The sequence below is a fragment of the Perognathus longimembris genome, chromosome 6, assembly GCF_023159225.1.
Source record: "Perognathus longimembris pacificus isolate PPM17 chromosome 6, ASM2315922v1, whole genome shotgun sequence".
NCBI classification, from domain to species: domain Eukaryota; kingdom Metazoa; phylum Chordata; class Mammalia; order Rodentia; family Heteromyidae; genus Perognathus; species Perognathus longimembris.
The window spans coordinates 33,753,341-33,770,890 of NC_063166.1; the positions used below are offsets into that span (position 1 = coordinate 33,753,341).

The 17,550-nt window shown below is 39.1% G+C and overlaps 1 protein-coding gene across 2 annotated transcripts in view; it reads right to left on the minus strand.

The window, feature by feature from the left end:
- Positions 1–17,550, minus strand: part of Mylk4 (myosin light chain kinase family member 4) — an 87,070-nt gene that overhangs the window by 17,214 nt on the left and 52,306 nt on the right. The window contains exons 4-10 of one of the 2 annotated variants that reach the window (XM_048348514.1): positions 11,371–11,449; positions 10,604–11,036; positions 8,738–9,030; positions 7,311–7,416; positions 3,654–3,747; positions 3,453–3,562; positions 1,502–1,643 (exon numbers count right to left, since the gene is read on the minus strand). In XM_048348514.1, the coding sequence (XP_048204471.1) occupies positions 1,502–1,643; positions 3,453–3,562; positions 3,654–3,747; positions 7,311–7,416; positions 8,738–9,030; positions 10,604–11,036; positions 11,371–11,449 (1,257 nt within the window). The remainder of the gene's footprint in view (positions 1–1,501; positions 1,644–3,452; positions 3,563–3,653; positions 3,748–7,310; positions 7,417–8,737; positions 9,031–10,603; positions 11,037–11,370; positions 11,450–17,550) is intronic. The other variant, XM_048348515.1, reaches the window with a different exon arrangement.

Here is a 17,550-nt window from a genome sequence, read left to right on the forward strand (position 1 = left end):
GAAGGCTCATTGTATACGATTTGCAGAACATAAAAAAACATAAAGGGAACTGTTTTTAAGCTAGCTCTCATTTCCCTACACAGTGACAAGCACTCTTAATACTTTTTGGCTCTTTTCCTTCCACGGAGCTTTCTCCAAAGCTACTCCTTAGTGACTCGTCCAGCTGTCACCTTTATTATTATCGTTATATACAAGCCATAACTAAAAATGCCCACTGCAACTGCTCAATCAATGTTAAGAAGTCACAGATGGAGTCATTTGACTTGTAGTAGGTTAGCTCCTGGCTCCATTGCCAATCAAACCCCTGTAGGAATATGAATATCTGTAGAATATCCACACTCGTGGAAATACGCTCCATAAAAATATGCATTATCATATTCAATTCATGGCCAAAGACTTTGCTAACAGTTTTTAACCTCTGACTTTGTCATTTTATATTCTATCCCCCCACTCTTGTCCTGAGCAACAGTGAATGAGAAAAGCAAGACACATAAATCAAAGAGTGAGAGAAGCCAAGTTGTAGGAAGAGAGGCCCATGGAAACCTATTTAAAGAGGTTAGATTTATTCAGCTGCACAGTCCCTGGTGACTTGCAATCAATGGTATGTTATATAGAATACATACTTTATCTCACTGTCATGCTGTGCAAACAGGAAAAGGAAAAAATGTTGGAGCCACACAAGAAGATGCACTTTCAGATACTTAGCTCCAAAATTAGAATTAAGCAGGGTTACCGGAGTTTCATCTTTTGCATTATATGCAATTCAATTCTAGGCACTTCATCATGAGGATGACAAAGGAAAGAGGAACAAGGAGGAGAAAGGAAGTATTCGGCTTCTATCATGTGCTGTCTTCCTTACCCTCTCAGACCTTGGCATTTCAGCCCCATCTAATGGCTTCCCTTCATTATGCTCTCAATCATTTCTACTCTCTTTTCCAGTAAGTCTAAGGAAAGTAAACTGTAAAGTCCAGAGCTTCCTAAATCTCTGAAGAGGGGAGTGGTAGAGGTTCTTGAACATATGGAAATTTTGGCTATGGCTGGGAAATTTGAGTTAGCTAAAATTCTCTCACCTTGAAAATAAGAGACTTTCAGGGAAACCACTACCCATGTCAATTTCTTTAACATAGGTAAGTTATACAAATTTCACTAATGGACTATAAAGATGGACATGCAAATAGTATCCCATAAATATGGCAACAGAAGTTGAGAATAAAGAATCTAGATTTTGCTGGGTAATGTAAGCATGTAGTCTCAGCTACACAGGAGCTTTGCCTAAGCCCAATTAATGGCTATTGTGGAATTAATGGGATCTCACAGTGAGGTATCATCTCAACATACACACACAATCTTTTATTAATTTCTGAAAATATAAACAGTGACAGTATAAATATTTTGTACGATAAATAATATTTGAAAGAAATTCCCCCACAAAAAAACTACCATATGGGAAAGGAAGGGTTAGAAAGACTTTATATTTGGTAGGATGGTGAAAAGGTTCTACCTTTAAGTCCAAGTGGAGGATGTACATCTGGTGCATATGCCTTATCCCCTCACAGATCTGTTTGATGAACAGGATGGTATCGAGTTCTGTCAAGTTGTAGTTTTCATCAATAATGCGGTCAAACAGCTCCCCACCTTCCACACTGCAGTGGGAAGAAGGGTGAAGTTCAGTCCTGCTTCCTGTAGCACCACATGCTCTTAGTGATTTGATATGTACATTCCTATAGTGACATGGTATGTAAGTCCCTCTAACTCTACCCAAAATCTGTGCATGCACAGTTATTTCTCTGCCTTATTTGCAATCTTGGTTGGATGATGCTTATGGTAGAACTTGTTATATTATTCCTTCAGTCTTTGAAAGAGAAAGCTTTAAATTTCCTTTCATCAGGCTGGGGATATAGCCTAGTGGCAAGAGTGCCTGCCTCGGATACACGAGGCCCTAGGTTCGATTCCCCAGCACCACATATACAGAAAACGGCCAGAAGCGGCGCTGTGACTCAAGTGGCAGAGTGCTAGCCTTGAACGGGAAGAAGCCAGGGACAGTGCTCAGGCCCTGAGTCCAAGGCCCAGGACGGGCCAAAAAAAAAAAATTTCCTTTCATCAATGGATGGCCACAGGTCTAGATGCTCTACCTGTATCATTCTCTATCACATGTCAGAGAAGACACTGATTCCAACCACCAACAGAAAGTGAATCAGGATTTCAACCCAAGAGTAGGTACAGTGATAAAAAAAAAAAAAAGTGCTATTCTGTGGCTGTTAGATATTTTATTCCCCAAGATGCCTTTCTTCACAAAAAAATAATAAAATGGAAAAGGGGAATTACAGTATTGATTCAGTATTAGTTGGATCTACTAGTTGTTGTTTTGTTTTTTTTTTTGAGGCAATATTCAAACTTGAATTCGGGCTTTGTACTCGGTAGGCAGATGCTACATCACTTGAACCATACTTGGTGTTTTAGTTGCTCAGGCTAGCCAAGAATTATGATTCTCATATCTATGCTTCCCATGTAGCTGTGATTATAGACATGTACCACTGCTTCCCCACTTGTTCTTTGAGATAGGACCTCTAAGATTTTGCACAGACTGACCTTGAATCACAATTTTTGCATCTCCCAAGTAGCTGGGATTATAGCCAGACATGAGCTTACCACGCCTGGCTTGTCTTCATTTCCTTTCTTCTTTTCCCTCCTTCTTTCTTTCCTTCCTTGCTTACCCTCCCCCTCTCTTTCTCTGTCCCTATCTCTTACCTCTCTATCTCTGTCTCTGTCTCTTTATTTCACGCGCTCGCATGCACACACACACACACACACACACACACACATTCTAAATTGAAGCTGGAACTTCTTAACTGTGGTCATCAAGGGTTTGGCATTAACTTTGTATTCATGAATTTAATAATCCCCACTTATTCACCAGTTCTGTCTCAAAGGTCTTACTTACTTGCAGTCAACTGTAGCCAGTAAAGCACAATAAGCTATTTTGAGAGATCAAGAATAGTCATATAATTTTATTATAATGTTATTCTAATTGTCTTACTACTACTTGCTAACTGATATCCTTTACTAGATAGATAGATAGATAGATCGATAGATAGATAGAACATAGTGTCTATAGCTCATATCCCTTTGATCTTATGAAAAGAAAAATCTATAATGACAATGAAAAATCATTTTATTCTAGATTACCCAGGGCAGAATTTAGGCTTGGTTTTTGACCATAGAATTTAGACAAAAAGCTAGATCTACTTTGTCCTGCTACTTATTATCAATGGTAGATATGCATGTATCAATGGGAGATACATAATCATAAGCAGTTTCCTTTATGAAATTAACTGGATTTTGTGATTCATGCAAACCAGATCCAGTGACGCACTGCAGTTCTGTCCTAATGACAGAACTGCAGTCTCCTTATCACAATTGCTAGGCAGGAGGCACATGAAGGGGATACCTACTACTCCATGACCAGGATGATGTCATTCTTGGACTCAAAGGCATCGTAGAGTTGAATGAGATTCACATGGTCCAGTTGGTTCATGATGCTGATCTCATTCTTCACTTCCTCCTGAGTAGAAGGAGGTAACCACACATTAGTAGACAAAGTCTAGTTAATAGGGAGAGAGAGAAAGAGAAAGAAATGCCTCCATGGTCTTTACCTTGTCCTTTCGGCATCTGGTCTTAATGATTTTGGCAGCCAGCTTCAAGCCTGTTGCTTTCTCTTCACACTTGTGGACCTGGCCAAAACGACCCCTGCCAAAGACAAGGACAACACAGCATGATCAGTTCCTGGTGGGTGTGAAGGGTGTGTGGTTCAGGCATTTCTCGTTCTGAGTTTATATGAGTCCCTCCACCCTCTCCAGTAAACTTCTAGGATAGCACTGGTGGACATGGGATCTATGGAGCACTGATATTCGAACTGAGAGGGTTAAGGATGCAGGTTTGGGGGGTTGCAGTGACTGCTGTTTTATCATTTGCACACTAAGCAGAATCATCCTGAATACATGTGAATGTAATAAGGAGGACTTTGTAACCATATCAACAAAATGGCCTGTGGATCAAGGGTATCAAATCGTTTTAGGAACTGAATATAAATTTAAAAATTGCTGATAGTATTGAAAACAAATTCATGTAATTAATGATGTCACTGATAAGATTTTTCACAGTGTGACTTGGATATCAACTTATATGTACTTTATGTGACAGCTTGTGTTAGGGATATAGTTTAAATATGTTCCTCTAAAGTTCATGTATTGGGGTGGTATGGAACTTTTTTTCCAGTCCTGGACCTTGAACTCTGGGCCTGGGCACTGTCCCTAAGCTCCTTTTGCTCAAGGCTAGCACTCTTCCACTTGAACCACAGTGCCACTCCTGGTTTTTCCTGTAATTAATTGTATATAAGAGTCAAATGGATTTTCCTGCCCAAGCTGGCTTCAAACTGTGATCCTCAGATCCCAGCCTCTTGAGTAGCTTGGATGGTATGGAACTTTTAAGAAGTGGGGTCTACTAGGAAATAATTAGGTTGTTAGAGGTGCTGTCCTCTGAAGGAATTGTAGTTCTTGTGGAAACCTGGTTAGCTCGTGAAGAAATGCAAACCTGGCCCTTTTCCATCTCCCCTTGGCTTCTACAGAGGGATTGCAAAGCAACCTCTAGCATGTGCTCTCCCAATAATGCCATGTACATGGTGCCGCTAGAGGGCCTTTCCCTAGAGCCTATCTGATGATGGCACTATGCTACCAAATACTCAAACCTGTAAGCCAACTATACCTCTCTCATTGATTGAGTACAGTCGTTCATCACAGAATCAGAAAACAAAGTAATATAGCTTCTTACTTAATAATAACATTCAGAAATGCACGCTCATGAGCAAGTTTTACATTTTACTTATTTTGATTCTTTACTTAGTAAAGCAGGATAAAATGCATGTCCTTGCTCAGTGCCACAGTGGTAGTTAAAAGAGAAAAGGGAAAAGGGAACCTCCATCATAGTATAATGACCTTCAAGAAGGTCACATTCCTGGAGCCTCCAAGGGTAATGGGGATAGCCACACTTGACAGATGAAGGGGTACTGACAGTCACCACATCCTCTCAGCTATCCACCCAGCAAAGAAGCAATGTGGATATAGGAGAAAGATGTTGGATGGCTGTGAATGTAGCTAAATGGTGACTTCAATTCCAATCACCTCTGTAGATGGAGTCTTTACTGGAGCATCTGAACACAGTTCCAGGTGCCTCCCATGTGGTTTTTCTTCCTCTACCAGAAAGCTTGTGGCTTCAGAGGTTTGAATTCATTTGGCTGTGTAACTTTGGGTTTATAGCAGCATATAGAAGCATGTGGCAGAGGAGCTACTCATTTCACAGTGGCTGTGAAGCAAAGAGCATAAGAATCTCCTTACATTAAGAGCCTCTTGAGGCGCTATCACCTCTCCATTATTACCTGCTGGCAACTGTGTCTTTAATATATAGGGCTTTGGGGAGCATTTTAAATCCAAACAATAGAAGAGAGAAATATCATAGATGTCACAGGGCAAGAGATAAACCCAGAAAAAAAAATGATGAACCAATGATCCTTGTCATAAATCAGTAGTTTTGAAGAAAGTAGAAGGTAAGCTACCCCTTAAGCTTGTAATCCCAGCTACTTAGGAAGCTGAGCATTGCATTTCAAAGTTAGCTGGAGCAGAAAAGTCTGTATGACCTTTATCTCTAATTAACCAACAAAAAGCTGGAAGTGGAGCTGTGGCTCAAGTGGTAGAGAATCAGCCTTTAATAAACAAGCTGAGGGACAATACCCAGGCCCTAACTTCAAGCCTCCAGTACTGGCACACACAAAAAGATAAGAAGCTTCATCATGGAAACTCAGGCACTAAAGGGATAATGAGAGATGCCATGCTTGGTGATGTCCCATTCTTCACATCTTGAAGCAACAGCACAGGCTCAGTTATGCTTTTCTAACTTATTTCCTGAGTGTATTACAGCCACCAGGGTTGAATGAAAGCCAAACAGTGACTTTCCTGATAGCCCAGACATCAGTACAACAGAGCAGATCCAATGGTGCTCACAGAAGCAGAAAAGAAGTTTAAGGGGAGCCACTGGCAATCCTTGGCCAGAAAGCAGCAGAAACCCTGGGAATGATGTCCAAATTTCTTCTGTAAATAACTATTCTTCTTCAAAGAAACAACTGCTGGTTTGCCACTGAAGTCCCAAAGACTCAAATATTTCAGACTTCCATGGCACCAGCTTGTATTTTAGAATCCTCATCCCTCCCTCTGTCCATCCTCAATTGGAGATCAATGTATGATCAGTCCACTGAGAAAGAGAAAGGGCAGATGGTCCCATATGTCCACAGGCAGAAGGATCATAGAATAGAAAGAAGAGAAAGAACTTTACAAAACAAAGTAACTAATTATATCCTAATAGCCAATCACAGAAACTATGTGTACCTTCCAGGGAATGTTAAGCTAATTTTGTGTATGTGCGATTTTCTGCATTCCTCTTCCTATTTTACAAAGATACGGATCGGAATACAGTAAGCTTGGTTGTTTAGGCTTTGAGTTACAAGATATCATAGAGGAGATGAGGGGTAAAATACAAGAGGAAAGTATTAATTTTGCCCCTGATGAACTAAAATCATGTGCTTTTAGATGTTCCTGAAACGAGTCCTTGTGGGGAAGTTAATCAATGGAAGAAGGTGATATAACAAGTAATATAGTAACAATTGATACAAAAAAAAAAAGAAAACAATAACAGTTAACCCCTGTGAAGTGTTGAGTATACAGTATTGACTTGGTTCTGCCTTTTGTTACCTCGGGGGTAAGCCAGGGCCTTGGACAGCTTCTAATTCTTCTGGTAAACCACACTAGGTTTTTCTTCATTTCCAACATTGCAATATGAGAGGCAAGGCAGACAATAAATGGGAGAATTTTATAATGTTATAATTTCCAAAAATGACTGAAATCAAGCTAGTTGCTGGTGGGGTGGCTCATACCTGTGATCCTAACTTCTCAGAAAACTGTTATCTAAGGATCATGGTTCAAAGCTAGCTTGGGCAGAGAAGTTGTGAGACACATATCTCCAATAAACTAGCAAAAAGCCAAAAGTGGAACTGTGGCTCAGGTGGCAGAGGGCTAGCCTTGAATAAAAAAGCTAAAGGAGAGTACCCAGGCCGAGTTCAAGGCCAACTGAAATCTCTTCAGATGTTTGTTTATAATGTTTCTAGTTCTTTGGTGGTGGTCAGCAAACACTTCTGCCATCCTCAGGCTCTGTTTCTGTGATGGATTTTCTGGGTTTGGTGAAAGATGAAATCCAGAGTTACTCACCCTCCTAGAATTTCTGTTTTGCTCACAGTATATGAGCTGTCGACTGCAGTGTACTTGGCTGTCACAATACGGTGGTCAAATGGAGCAGCAGGAGCTGGGAGGTCATCTGGAAGATGAGAGAGATGAGAGAAGGGCCATTCATCAGGCAATCTGACCTCCAATAGCATCAGTCATTGGGCCTCATTTAATCATAAAAAAATGAGTGACCCAAGTTATTGCTAATAATCTAAGAACACAAAGCTTCACTTCGGATTCTGACTTGTGACTCATAAAGGTGATATCAGACATGTTGCAGAAAGAATATCAGGGCCAGTCAACTGGGGCTCATATCCGCATCAGGACCAATTTTAGGAAAGTTAAGATAGTTCAAAATCGGCAGCCCCAGGTCAGTTTAAACAATAAGAGCTTCAGAGTTGGGTCTGTAACTTAGTTATAGAGCTCTTGTTTAGCATGAACAAGACTCTTGAGGTGCTGGTGACCAAGCCAGAGATTAGTCACCAGTACTACAAAAAAATAAAGAAAAGAATAAATAAAATAAAATGCTTCTAAGCCTGAGATCATTTTAATTCAAACATAAGAAATTATTAGATCCATTTCAGCCAATGAAACGCTTGATATTTTATATATCCACAAATGTCTTAGGTGTTATTTAAGAGACATAGAGGCATAGAGATGAATTTTTCCTGGCTGGCTGGAAGTTAAACACCCAATAAAAGTAGGTAAGTGTGTACTGCACAGCTATCAAATTTCTCCCACATTCTACTTTCTATCCCACATGTTTAAATTCAAGTCTACTTTGGCATCACTCCTAACATGCATAATTACTTGATAATTTCTCTTCCAGTGTTTTCCCTACACTTTCCCATAACTATTACTATTAAAATACTGTATTCGTGAGCCTGTTCATTTAGTCACTTATGTAACATCTACTTTATACATTCAATGATACAAGAAAGTAGACTAAAAGAGGTTTTGCCTTCAAAACCAACATGTATTTCTTTAAGTACTTACCTTGTTCTATATACTCTTATAAGTATTGATATGTTTAACTTAATATTAATTTAGTTTAATTAATTACCATGTTTATGTTCAGATAACATAAATCACTAGGAATCTGATTTGATGCAAACATTCACCTCTCATACCATGTATATGCTGAAAAATAAAATCATGAGGGGATTCTCTTTGTGGCAATTCATTACTTCCAATTTTGTTATTTAAAAAAAGAATGCTTCACTGGCCTAGAATATAGGCAAGCTTCTAGTTGCATCCATAGCACCATTTTTAAAAAGTGCTTGAGTTAAACATATTTATGGAATCATTAGCATTGTCTTCTTCAGGCTGTTAGACTAAGAGACATTTGGTCACAATGCTTGCTGGAAAAGGTCAGGAAACTTTGGAAGGCCAAAACAAAATCCATTTCCTACCCAGTAGGGCCATCAGATCTTCCTCTCTGGAGGTCTTCCTTCCAGCTAACTCCTGGGGTTGACCCTGACAGCTCCTTTGGTCTTGCCTGGTGTCCTCTGTCCTTTGAAATGTCTGTTCTTCGTTTGCACACACAACATCTATTCTGCTCTTTTTGTTGTCCTCATTGACAAAGCACTCCACCACTCTCCGCTTACTGCTGCCAGCAAACTCTGTTTGTTCCATATTCTGGAAAGTAGATCCAGAATTTTCCAGGATTTCTTGTGTCAAAATGTCTTTTAGAGTGTTGATATACCTAGAAAATAAAATCCAGTTGTGTTTCTCAAACTTTGAAGGAGAAAATGTTCAGATGATCAAAATTCTTAGAGTAGTATTCTGGCAAAGAGGATGTGAGTTCAGTAGAAGAAACACCTTAGTGACTAGGGAGAAACTACTGACTGTGTTGCTCCCTATCAGATCCAAGTAGTCTACCGGAATGTAGAAAATCTCCTCAAGATCTCATGGTGAACACACATTATTCAACTGACTTTTTACAGAAGTAGTAATTTGATCTTTTTTCACTTCCATTGTTTATAGAAGAGAAAAAAATCACACTAAGTTATAGCATAACCTAAGAAGTGATAATCTAGGGGAAGATTAACAGCCATGAGAGAGCCTTTATTGGTACAATATTGACCTAATTTCCATTTTTTGGCAGCTTTTGACCCCACTAAGGATGTAAGGGATTGACTTGAATTTAAGCATTTATGTTTAATTTATGGAAAATTAAATTTCTCTAAAGTTAGGTTTCAAATATATTATTTTAAAATTAAGGGCTGGGAATATGGCCTAATGGCAAGAGTGCTTGTCTCATATGCATGAAGCCCTGGGTTCGATTCCCCAGCACCACATATATAGAAAATGGCCAGAAGTGGCACTGTGGCTCAAGTGGCAGAGTGCTAGCCTTGAGCAAAAAGAAGCCAGGGACAGTGTGCAGGCCCTGAGTCCAAGGCCCAAGGCCCAGGACAGGAAAAAAAAAAAAAAAACAACACACAATAAAATTAAATAGAAATTATTTCTTAAATCCCTGAAAGAGACCACACTAGTGCCTGGATATCCTTTGTGCCACGTAGATACTATGGATTATTCTAACTGAAAGCAGTTCATTTTATTTGGCTACAAAATTTCTTAAATTTGTTTGTGAAAATTTTCAGTAGAAAAATAAAATCAGCCAATAGTCTACTTCTTATAATACTTGGGGAGAAATGACCAGTTTCATGTGTAATGGACTAGACATACTTTTTTTTGTTGGTTTTTAGTTTACAATTAAATCTAGTCATTTTTTAGTTCTTGACCTCAGGAAGGATATTTTATCTATTGTTAATGAACAAAAGTCAACCTTTTAACTTCATCTTTAAAAAATATAATAGATCACTGGAAATATTAATAACCATTAGTTTTGTCTAACACTTAGTAGGAGACAGAAAAGTAGGACTAGTGTAGCTCCTCAATGGTGGAGCATATGCTTAGCATGATTCAGGTCCTGGGGTCTATCCCCAGGATAAAAAGAATATAAAAGAAGGGAAGAGCAGGAATGGAGAGGGAACCAAGGGGTAAAAAGAAGAGAAAGGAGGGGAGGGGAAGGGAAAGGAAAAGAAGGAAAGGGAAGAAAAGGAAGGGAAAGGAAAAGAAAGGAAAGGGAAAAGAATGAATACTTGAAAATATCACAGGCAAGAAATAAAAAGTAATGGCAAGAAAACATGGTTATGAGAGATCCACTCTGAGAAACTCAAATCATTGCCTTAAAAATGCTCTTCATTTATCCTTTCAATTTGGCCTCAAGTTTTAGTGACATAAAAATGTGTGGATGTGTACCGCTGTAACCCTACCTTTCATGGCACTCATCACCATTGGTTTTATCAACATGCTGCCTTTTATTTGAACATTGGTCCAGCACCAGTTCATTTGCAGTTGTGTTTCCTTCACCTTCCTCAGCTTCTCTTCCACTAGTATCTTCCTTAGAAGGAAGTTCACTTTTCTCTCCTTTGAACACTAGACATTCATTTTCACGTACAATGCCTTGCTTATCATCTCCAGTGATACTGTTTTCTTGTCTCTTTGGATCCTCTGCATGTGAACTGTCTTTTCCATCTGACTCTATGGAGTTTCTTGACACAAGTTCTTCTGCATTATCTTGTTTTTCCACACTACACATAATACTTCTCTGAGCCACAGGGGCATTGGTCTTCTCAGCATTTTTCTTGTTGAGTCTATTAACTTTTTCATTTTCATAGGAGAATTGGTTCTTCTCTGTCGATCTTTCTAGAAGCCACCATAGGACATAAAATATTTAATGGGGAAGACATGTGCTAAGTATAATTTGGGTTTCATATAAAGGTATCTCTACCTGGATTTCTTTTTGTCAGCAGGTATAATATTCAAAAACAAAGCAGAAGGAATATGAATAATCAACTGACAATGAATTTCAAGAGATTTTTGTTTATAACTGATAGTACCCAAAGCCAAGATATCCAAAGAACAGCACATTTCTACACAGGTTTAGAAAGGTGTCATTTTCTCTGAATAAGTACAACAGATACAGAAATGTCACAACAGAATTCTTTGTACCCATTATCTAGTCTTCTAGCGGTGCTACCTGTGAGGGATGATTTCCTTTTGCCTTCGATAGGTGTCCTTTCCTTCAGGGCAGGGTTTGGCCACACCTTCTCCTCAGCCTGTAAATACAAAATTAAGTCATTGAAGTAGTTTATTGAATCCATGTTTCTCACCTTTAGCACTATGAAGGGTGCAAGTGGACAATTCTTTGTTGTGAAGAACATCATAGGTAGTGCATACATCCAGCCTTAGCCTCTGCCTATCACATGCCAGCAGTACCAGGCCTCCCAGTTGTGATCACCAAAATTTTCTGTAGACATCTGAAATGTATTCTTGTTATCGTTTTAAAGTACATAGTGCATTATTATTGACTGTGTTGCTCCTGTTGTGTGATAGATCTCAAAACTTATTATTTCTGACAATCTGAAACATTGTCAATCAAATATAAAATTAGCCGGGTGCTGATGGCTTATACCTGTAATCACAGATACTTAGGATGCTAAGATATGAAGACTGTAGTTCTAAGCCAGCCCCACAGAGGGAAAGTCCATGTGACTCTGATCTCCCAATTAGCCACCAAAATGCTGGGAGTGGTAGAGTGACTCAGTGTGGTAGTGTGGCTCAGTGGTAGAGTGCCAGCTTGGAGTAAAAAAGCTAAGGGGGCTGGGAATATGGCCTAGTGGCAAGAGTGCTTGCCTCCTACACATGAAGCTCTGGGTTCGATTCCCCAGCACCACATATATGGAAAACAGCCAGAATGGGCACTGTGGCTCAGGTGGCAGAGTGCTAGCCTTGAGCGGGAAGAAGCCAGGGAAGGTGCTCGGGCTCTGAGTCCAAGGCCCAGGAGTGGCCAAAAAAAAAAAAAAGCTAAGGGACAGCACCTCAGCACTCACTTCAAGCCCCAGTACTGTCAGATACACACACACACACACACACACACACACACACACACACACACACACACACACACACTTCAAAGCTCAGTTCCATGGGTTCAGCATGTTTCTGTTTTGTAGATGGGATGCCTTAAAATGCAGAGGCATGATCAATAATCTGTGGAAAGCCAAAGACAGAGTGCTGGGTTGAAGAGTTTCTCTCCTGAGCGCAATGCAAAGATGGCTGGAAAAACAGCATTCTGCCTCCTCAGGCAAAGTGGGCTGTTTCTCCTCTATGTTTGTATACATCTTTGCCTATGGGTAAACCTGGTATCTCTTGCAACACTTTATTATACTTGTTTCCCTATCAATTTCCTATTCAACTGTGTGCCTTTAATGACTCCAATGAGTAGTACATCACATAGTAATGTGATGATGGTGATGATGAAGATAATGATGATTGACGATGAAGAGTGGCAGTGATGATGTCCAAAATGTGCAGAGCATGGACACTGTGCCAGGAGTTTCTCAAAGCACTTGCATTATTAATTCAATTGTGCCGAACCAGAACTCAGAAATAGAAATAATCACTTCCTTTTATAGAGGAAGGCAGGGTTCTAACTTGGTTACCTATTTCAATCTGTGCCCAGAAATTACAGACAGAAGGATAACAGCCAAACTTCATTTTTATATTTACTAGGATCTACTACATAGCACCACAGAGATAAAAAGATTAAAAGAAAAGGATGTAAGAAATGAAAATAGCCTGGCATTAGTGGTTCATGCCTGTAGTCCTAGCTCCTCAGGAGGCTGAGATCTGAGGATCCCAGTTTGAATCCAGTCCAGGAAGATGAGCTAAGAGACTCTTATCTCCAATTAACTAACAAAAGGCTAAAAGTGGAACTGTGACTCAAGTAGTTCAGCATCAGAGCAGAAAAGCTAATAGAGAATGAGTATAAGGTCCTGAGTTCTAGCCCTCCTATAAAGAAAACAAATTACTGGAGAGACAAACATTTTTCAAAAGATTAGAGTGAAAATGAATGGAGGGGAAGAAAGGATAAAGAACTTAAATTCAGATTGGAATGTATACATTCAAATTAGTTAAATGTCAAGATGGTTTGAACAAATTGTGTTCATGACCTTTAATATTTTATTATTATTTTGTCTTTTCATTTGCACACATGTGTAATATGAGAAGGTTGCATTGTGTTGTTTCCATACAAGCACATGGTGCATTTTGAATAAATTCACTCCTACTTTGTTCCCATTCCTAAGTTTCTCATTTGAAATAAAACTCTTGATCTACCAACAGGCATAAGACTTCCAGACTTATCTTTGTGGGTTAAACATAATGGTAAAAGCAAAGATGGTAAAAAGCATTTAATAATAAATGCCCACCAACATATGTAAAAATTGAAAATTTGGCTGTGCCACTCTGGAGTGCTAATTGAGCAGTGTTTGCCTCAAAGGCCAGCTAAGTGTGGGTAGCATCTGTCCACACATTGTGTTCAAATTCTCAGGCTCAGATCTGACCCAGCCAGCAGCAGAAGCTGCTAATCCTGAAAAACACAGAACGCAGTTTCCAAATAAAGCTGTCCCCACGCCCCTTTTGTAATCATATACCACACCTTTTGCCATGTAAATAATGTCAGGTCTTCATTCATTGCCGCAGGATATTATATTTTCATTTCCCTATGTAATACTGACATCTAGAGGAACTCTGAACTGAAGCCTTTCCAATAAATGAAAGTATTTCTCCTTTCCTGTATCTGCACAGTAAACTTGTTTACTTTGCATTTCCAAGTTCTGCATAGAAGTTGCTAAAACAGAATACAGTGTTCTGTGGGTGCCTCTACGATCAGAAACATGCTTTCTGCTAACTATTGAGGATACGATGGATGCTGTAAAACAGATGTCCCTGAGACAATCATGATCACTATCCCACTAAAGGATGAAAACCACAAAGAAAATACACTTTTCTGCTGAATTCACACTGATAGCTAGAAACAAAAGACCTTGTTTCACTCAAATTCCTTTATTTATTCATGTATTTGCTAATGACTGCCTTTATTGCTACTTATTAATTATAACAATTTTTAGCTTATAAAAGTGGCTAACACATAGCTCCCATATCCAAATATTCAAAGCACAGCTTGGCTTTCTCCACTTGTCCTCTTTCCTACATGGGTCTCGTAAGTATCCAGGGATTATCCAGAATTCCAAGACACAATTTTTTGTTTGTTTGTTTAAGTCACCCAGCTTGTAGTAATTTTCTATAGTAGCCTGAACTATGACATTCTTTTTAAATTTATATTTTACATGTTTTAAAATACATGTTAATAAAATTGGACATGCATACAATCTGTGAGTTTCTATATTAAGTTAAAATGTTATTTCTAAAAGTCAGTATGCATTTACTGTTTAGATATGTACATGATTCATAAATAAGCATTCAAAGAATGCTTAAAACTTTTTAGTAATTGTAATGCAAAATCAAAACTAAAATTCAGGGGGCTGGGGATATGGCCTAGTGGCAAGAGTGCTTGCCTCATATACATGAAGCCCTGGGTTCAATTCCCCAGCACCACATATACAGAAAACGGCCAGAAGTGGCGCTGTGGCTCAAGTGGCAGAGAGCTAGCCTTGAGCAAAAAGAAGCCAGGAACAGTGCTCAGGCCCTGAGTGCAAGCCCCCAGGACTGGCAAAAAAAATAAAATAAAATTCAGAACTTCATTCCAGATAGACACTGTACCACTTGAGCCATGCCTTCAGATCTCTGCCTCCCGGGTAGCTGAGGAAGCAGGCAGGATCTTGTTTACTGGAGTCTAAATGCTAGAGAAAAATACTGACTTTATACACACTTAGTACACTTTTCATAATATTTCTCACCTTTGCAATTCAACTCTTGCACCAGCAGCCTAGGCACAAGTTCCCTTTTGCTTTGTATTACTACCTGCCTGGGTGCTATGATCATTCTCATTTCTCTGGTAGAAAAATTGAAATATCTATTAATTCAACTGGACAATTTTTCCTTCTCCCTTTCATTTCCATTCAGTAATAAACAGCTTAAAAAATCAATGGTTGCACTAGCTATTCAAAAGGCTGAGATTTGAGGGTCAGAATTCGAATCCAGCCTGGGCCGGAAAGTCTGTGAGACTTAGCTCCAATTAACTGTTAAAAAGATGGAAGTGGAGGTGTGGACTTACATGGTAGAGCACCAGCCTTACATGCAAAAGCTAAGGGACAGCTCCCAGGCCTTGAGTTCAATCCCTAGTACCAACATGCATACACTTGCATGTGCATATGCGTGTACTGTGCACACACACAAACACCCAAGTTCAGGCAGACATGGAGAAACATCACTTTATAGGACTTAGAATTATTTATAGCACTTTACATAGAAATACATCTAAAAGCCATAAATCAGAGCATACATTAGCTTTATTGGCAAGGCGTCACCTGGATGGTACTTGAACACATCAAACCTATGTCATGGGGCTACTAAGAAATTGTGAGCATAAGTCTGTGTGTGTATGCATGTGTGAGTGTGTGTGTGAGAGAGAGACAGAGACAGAGACAGAGACAGACAATGGAATGAGCACAATGGGGCATGAGAAAATAACCAGACTCAAATGGAATCACAATTCCTTTATGTTGATTTGATTAAATTGAATATTAGTGGGAAAAAATCCTCTTTTACATTACACAAGACCAAACCTTGTAATGTTTTCATATCAGTTTGTGATATTTTTCATCACCCAATAAACCCTTTGATTTCTTCCCACTGAAACGAGTTTTAAGAGTATTCATTCACCAGGTACCCTCTGTATGCTGTTTAATTTTCGTTTTAGGCTTATGTCTATCACTCCATCTCCTGTCTCCTACTCCAAGCACTAGTGCAATTCAGCCTCTCCCAGCAGATGGGCACCTGGCAGGGCTGTGTGCTGACGAAGGCTGGGAAGAGTGCAGTATTCCTGGGTAAGATGTGTGGTCCCATGAGTTGTACAGACTTCAGAGACCTAAGCTTATATATTTAAGTTCTCAAGGTTTTTTCCCCATATCTTCTGCATAGAAGTTAGAAACACACTACAACACAGAGACGATTTTTTAAACCTCCCTTTGAAAAGAAGTGAGGAGCTACAAAACTCCTAAAAGAAGCTATGAATTGAAATATATAGCACAAACCCTCCATGAAAGCTAACCAGTTATAGCTGGGTGCCAGTAGCTCATGCCTTTAATTATAGTTACTCAGGAAGCCGACACCTTGGAGGATTATGGTTCAAAGCTATCCCAAGGGGGAAAAAAGTCCGTCTCCAAAATAATCAGCAAAGTATGTAGGCTGGAGATGTGACTCATACAGTAAAGTGCCAGCTGTGACCAAGCAGGCTAAATAAGAATGAGGCCCTGAATTCAAATCCTGGCACGTTTGTCTACTGAAACTCAGCACAAGGTAGAACTTAATGAGCTTCTAATAATACCCAGAATCTGAGGCTAACCTGGGTCTCCCAGGGGGATATGAGAATTCATGATCAGGCATCTTGTGCCTGAAACTCTCCACTAATTTCAGGTTTACAGATTGGCCAAATCTGGGCCTCAGATACAAGTAACATTAAGGAACAATAGTACAATGAAAAATATACAAGAACAAACTTGGAGAATTGAGAACAAAGGCTTCCTAATTTTCCCTTCATATCTACAACGGGATGTGCATGCCAGAATCCATAGACACTGAATCCCTTATATAAAATGCTGTATTATTTTTTATAAAACCTATATACATTTCCTGTATAAAGAATCTCTAGATCACTTATAATACCTAACACTATGTAATCAGTGTGAATATACTATACTTTTTAGGGAATAATGACAAGGAAAAAGTGCAGCATATTCCATACAATTTTTTCCCAAATATTGTTCATGATTGGTTGAATAGAAGGACAACTACATCTTCTGACTGCCCCCCAAATGTGTTAAACACTGTTAGGATTAATACAAATGCTGTAAACAGTAAGGCAACTATTAATTTAAAAGGATAAAATATAATCTCATTGAGGTCAGAGATTTTTTTTGTTTTTGTTTGAGGCTGAGTCATGCTATATATCTCAGACTTGCCTTGATTTCAAAATCCTCCTACAGCAGCTTTCCAAGAGCTCATATTACAGATGTGCACTATCATGCCGAGCTTCTAAGCTCAGTTCCTATGGGGAGATGTTAATCAAAGGTTATGTCATTTCAGTTAAACCAGGAAAAAGTTTCAGTGAACTATTGCTCAGAAAGGTAATCATAGTTAATAATGTATTACATAATTTCTGGAAAACAGATTTTTATATCCTCACAACACAAAA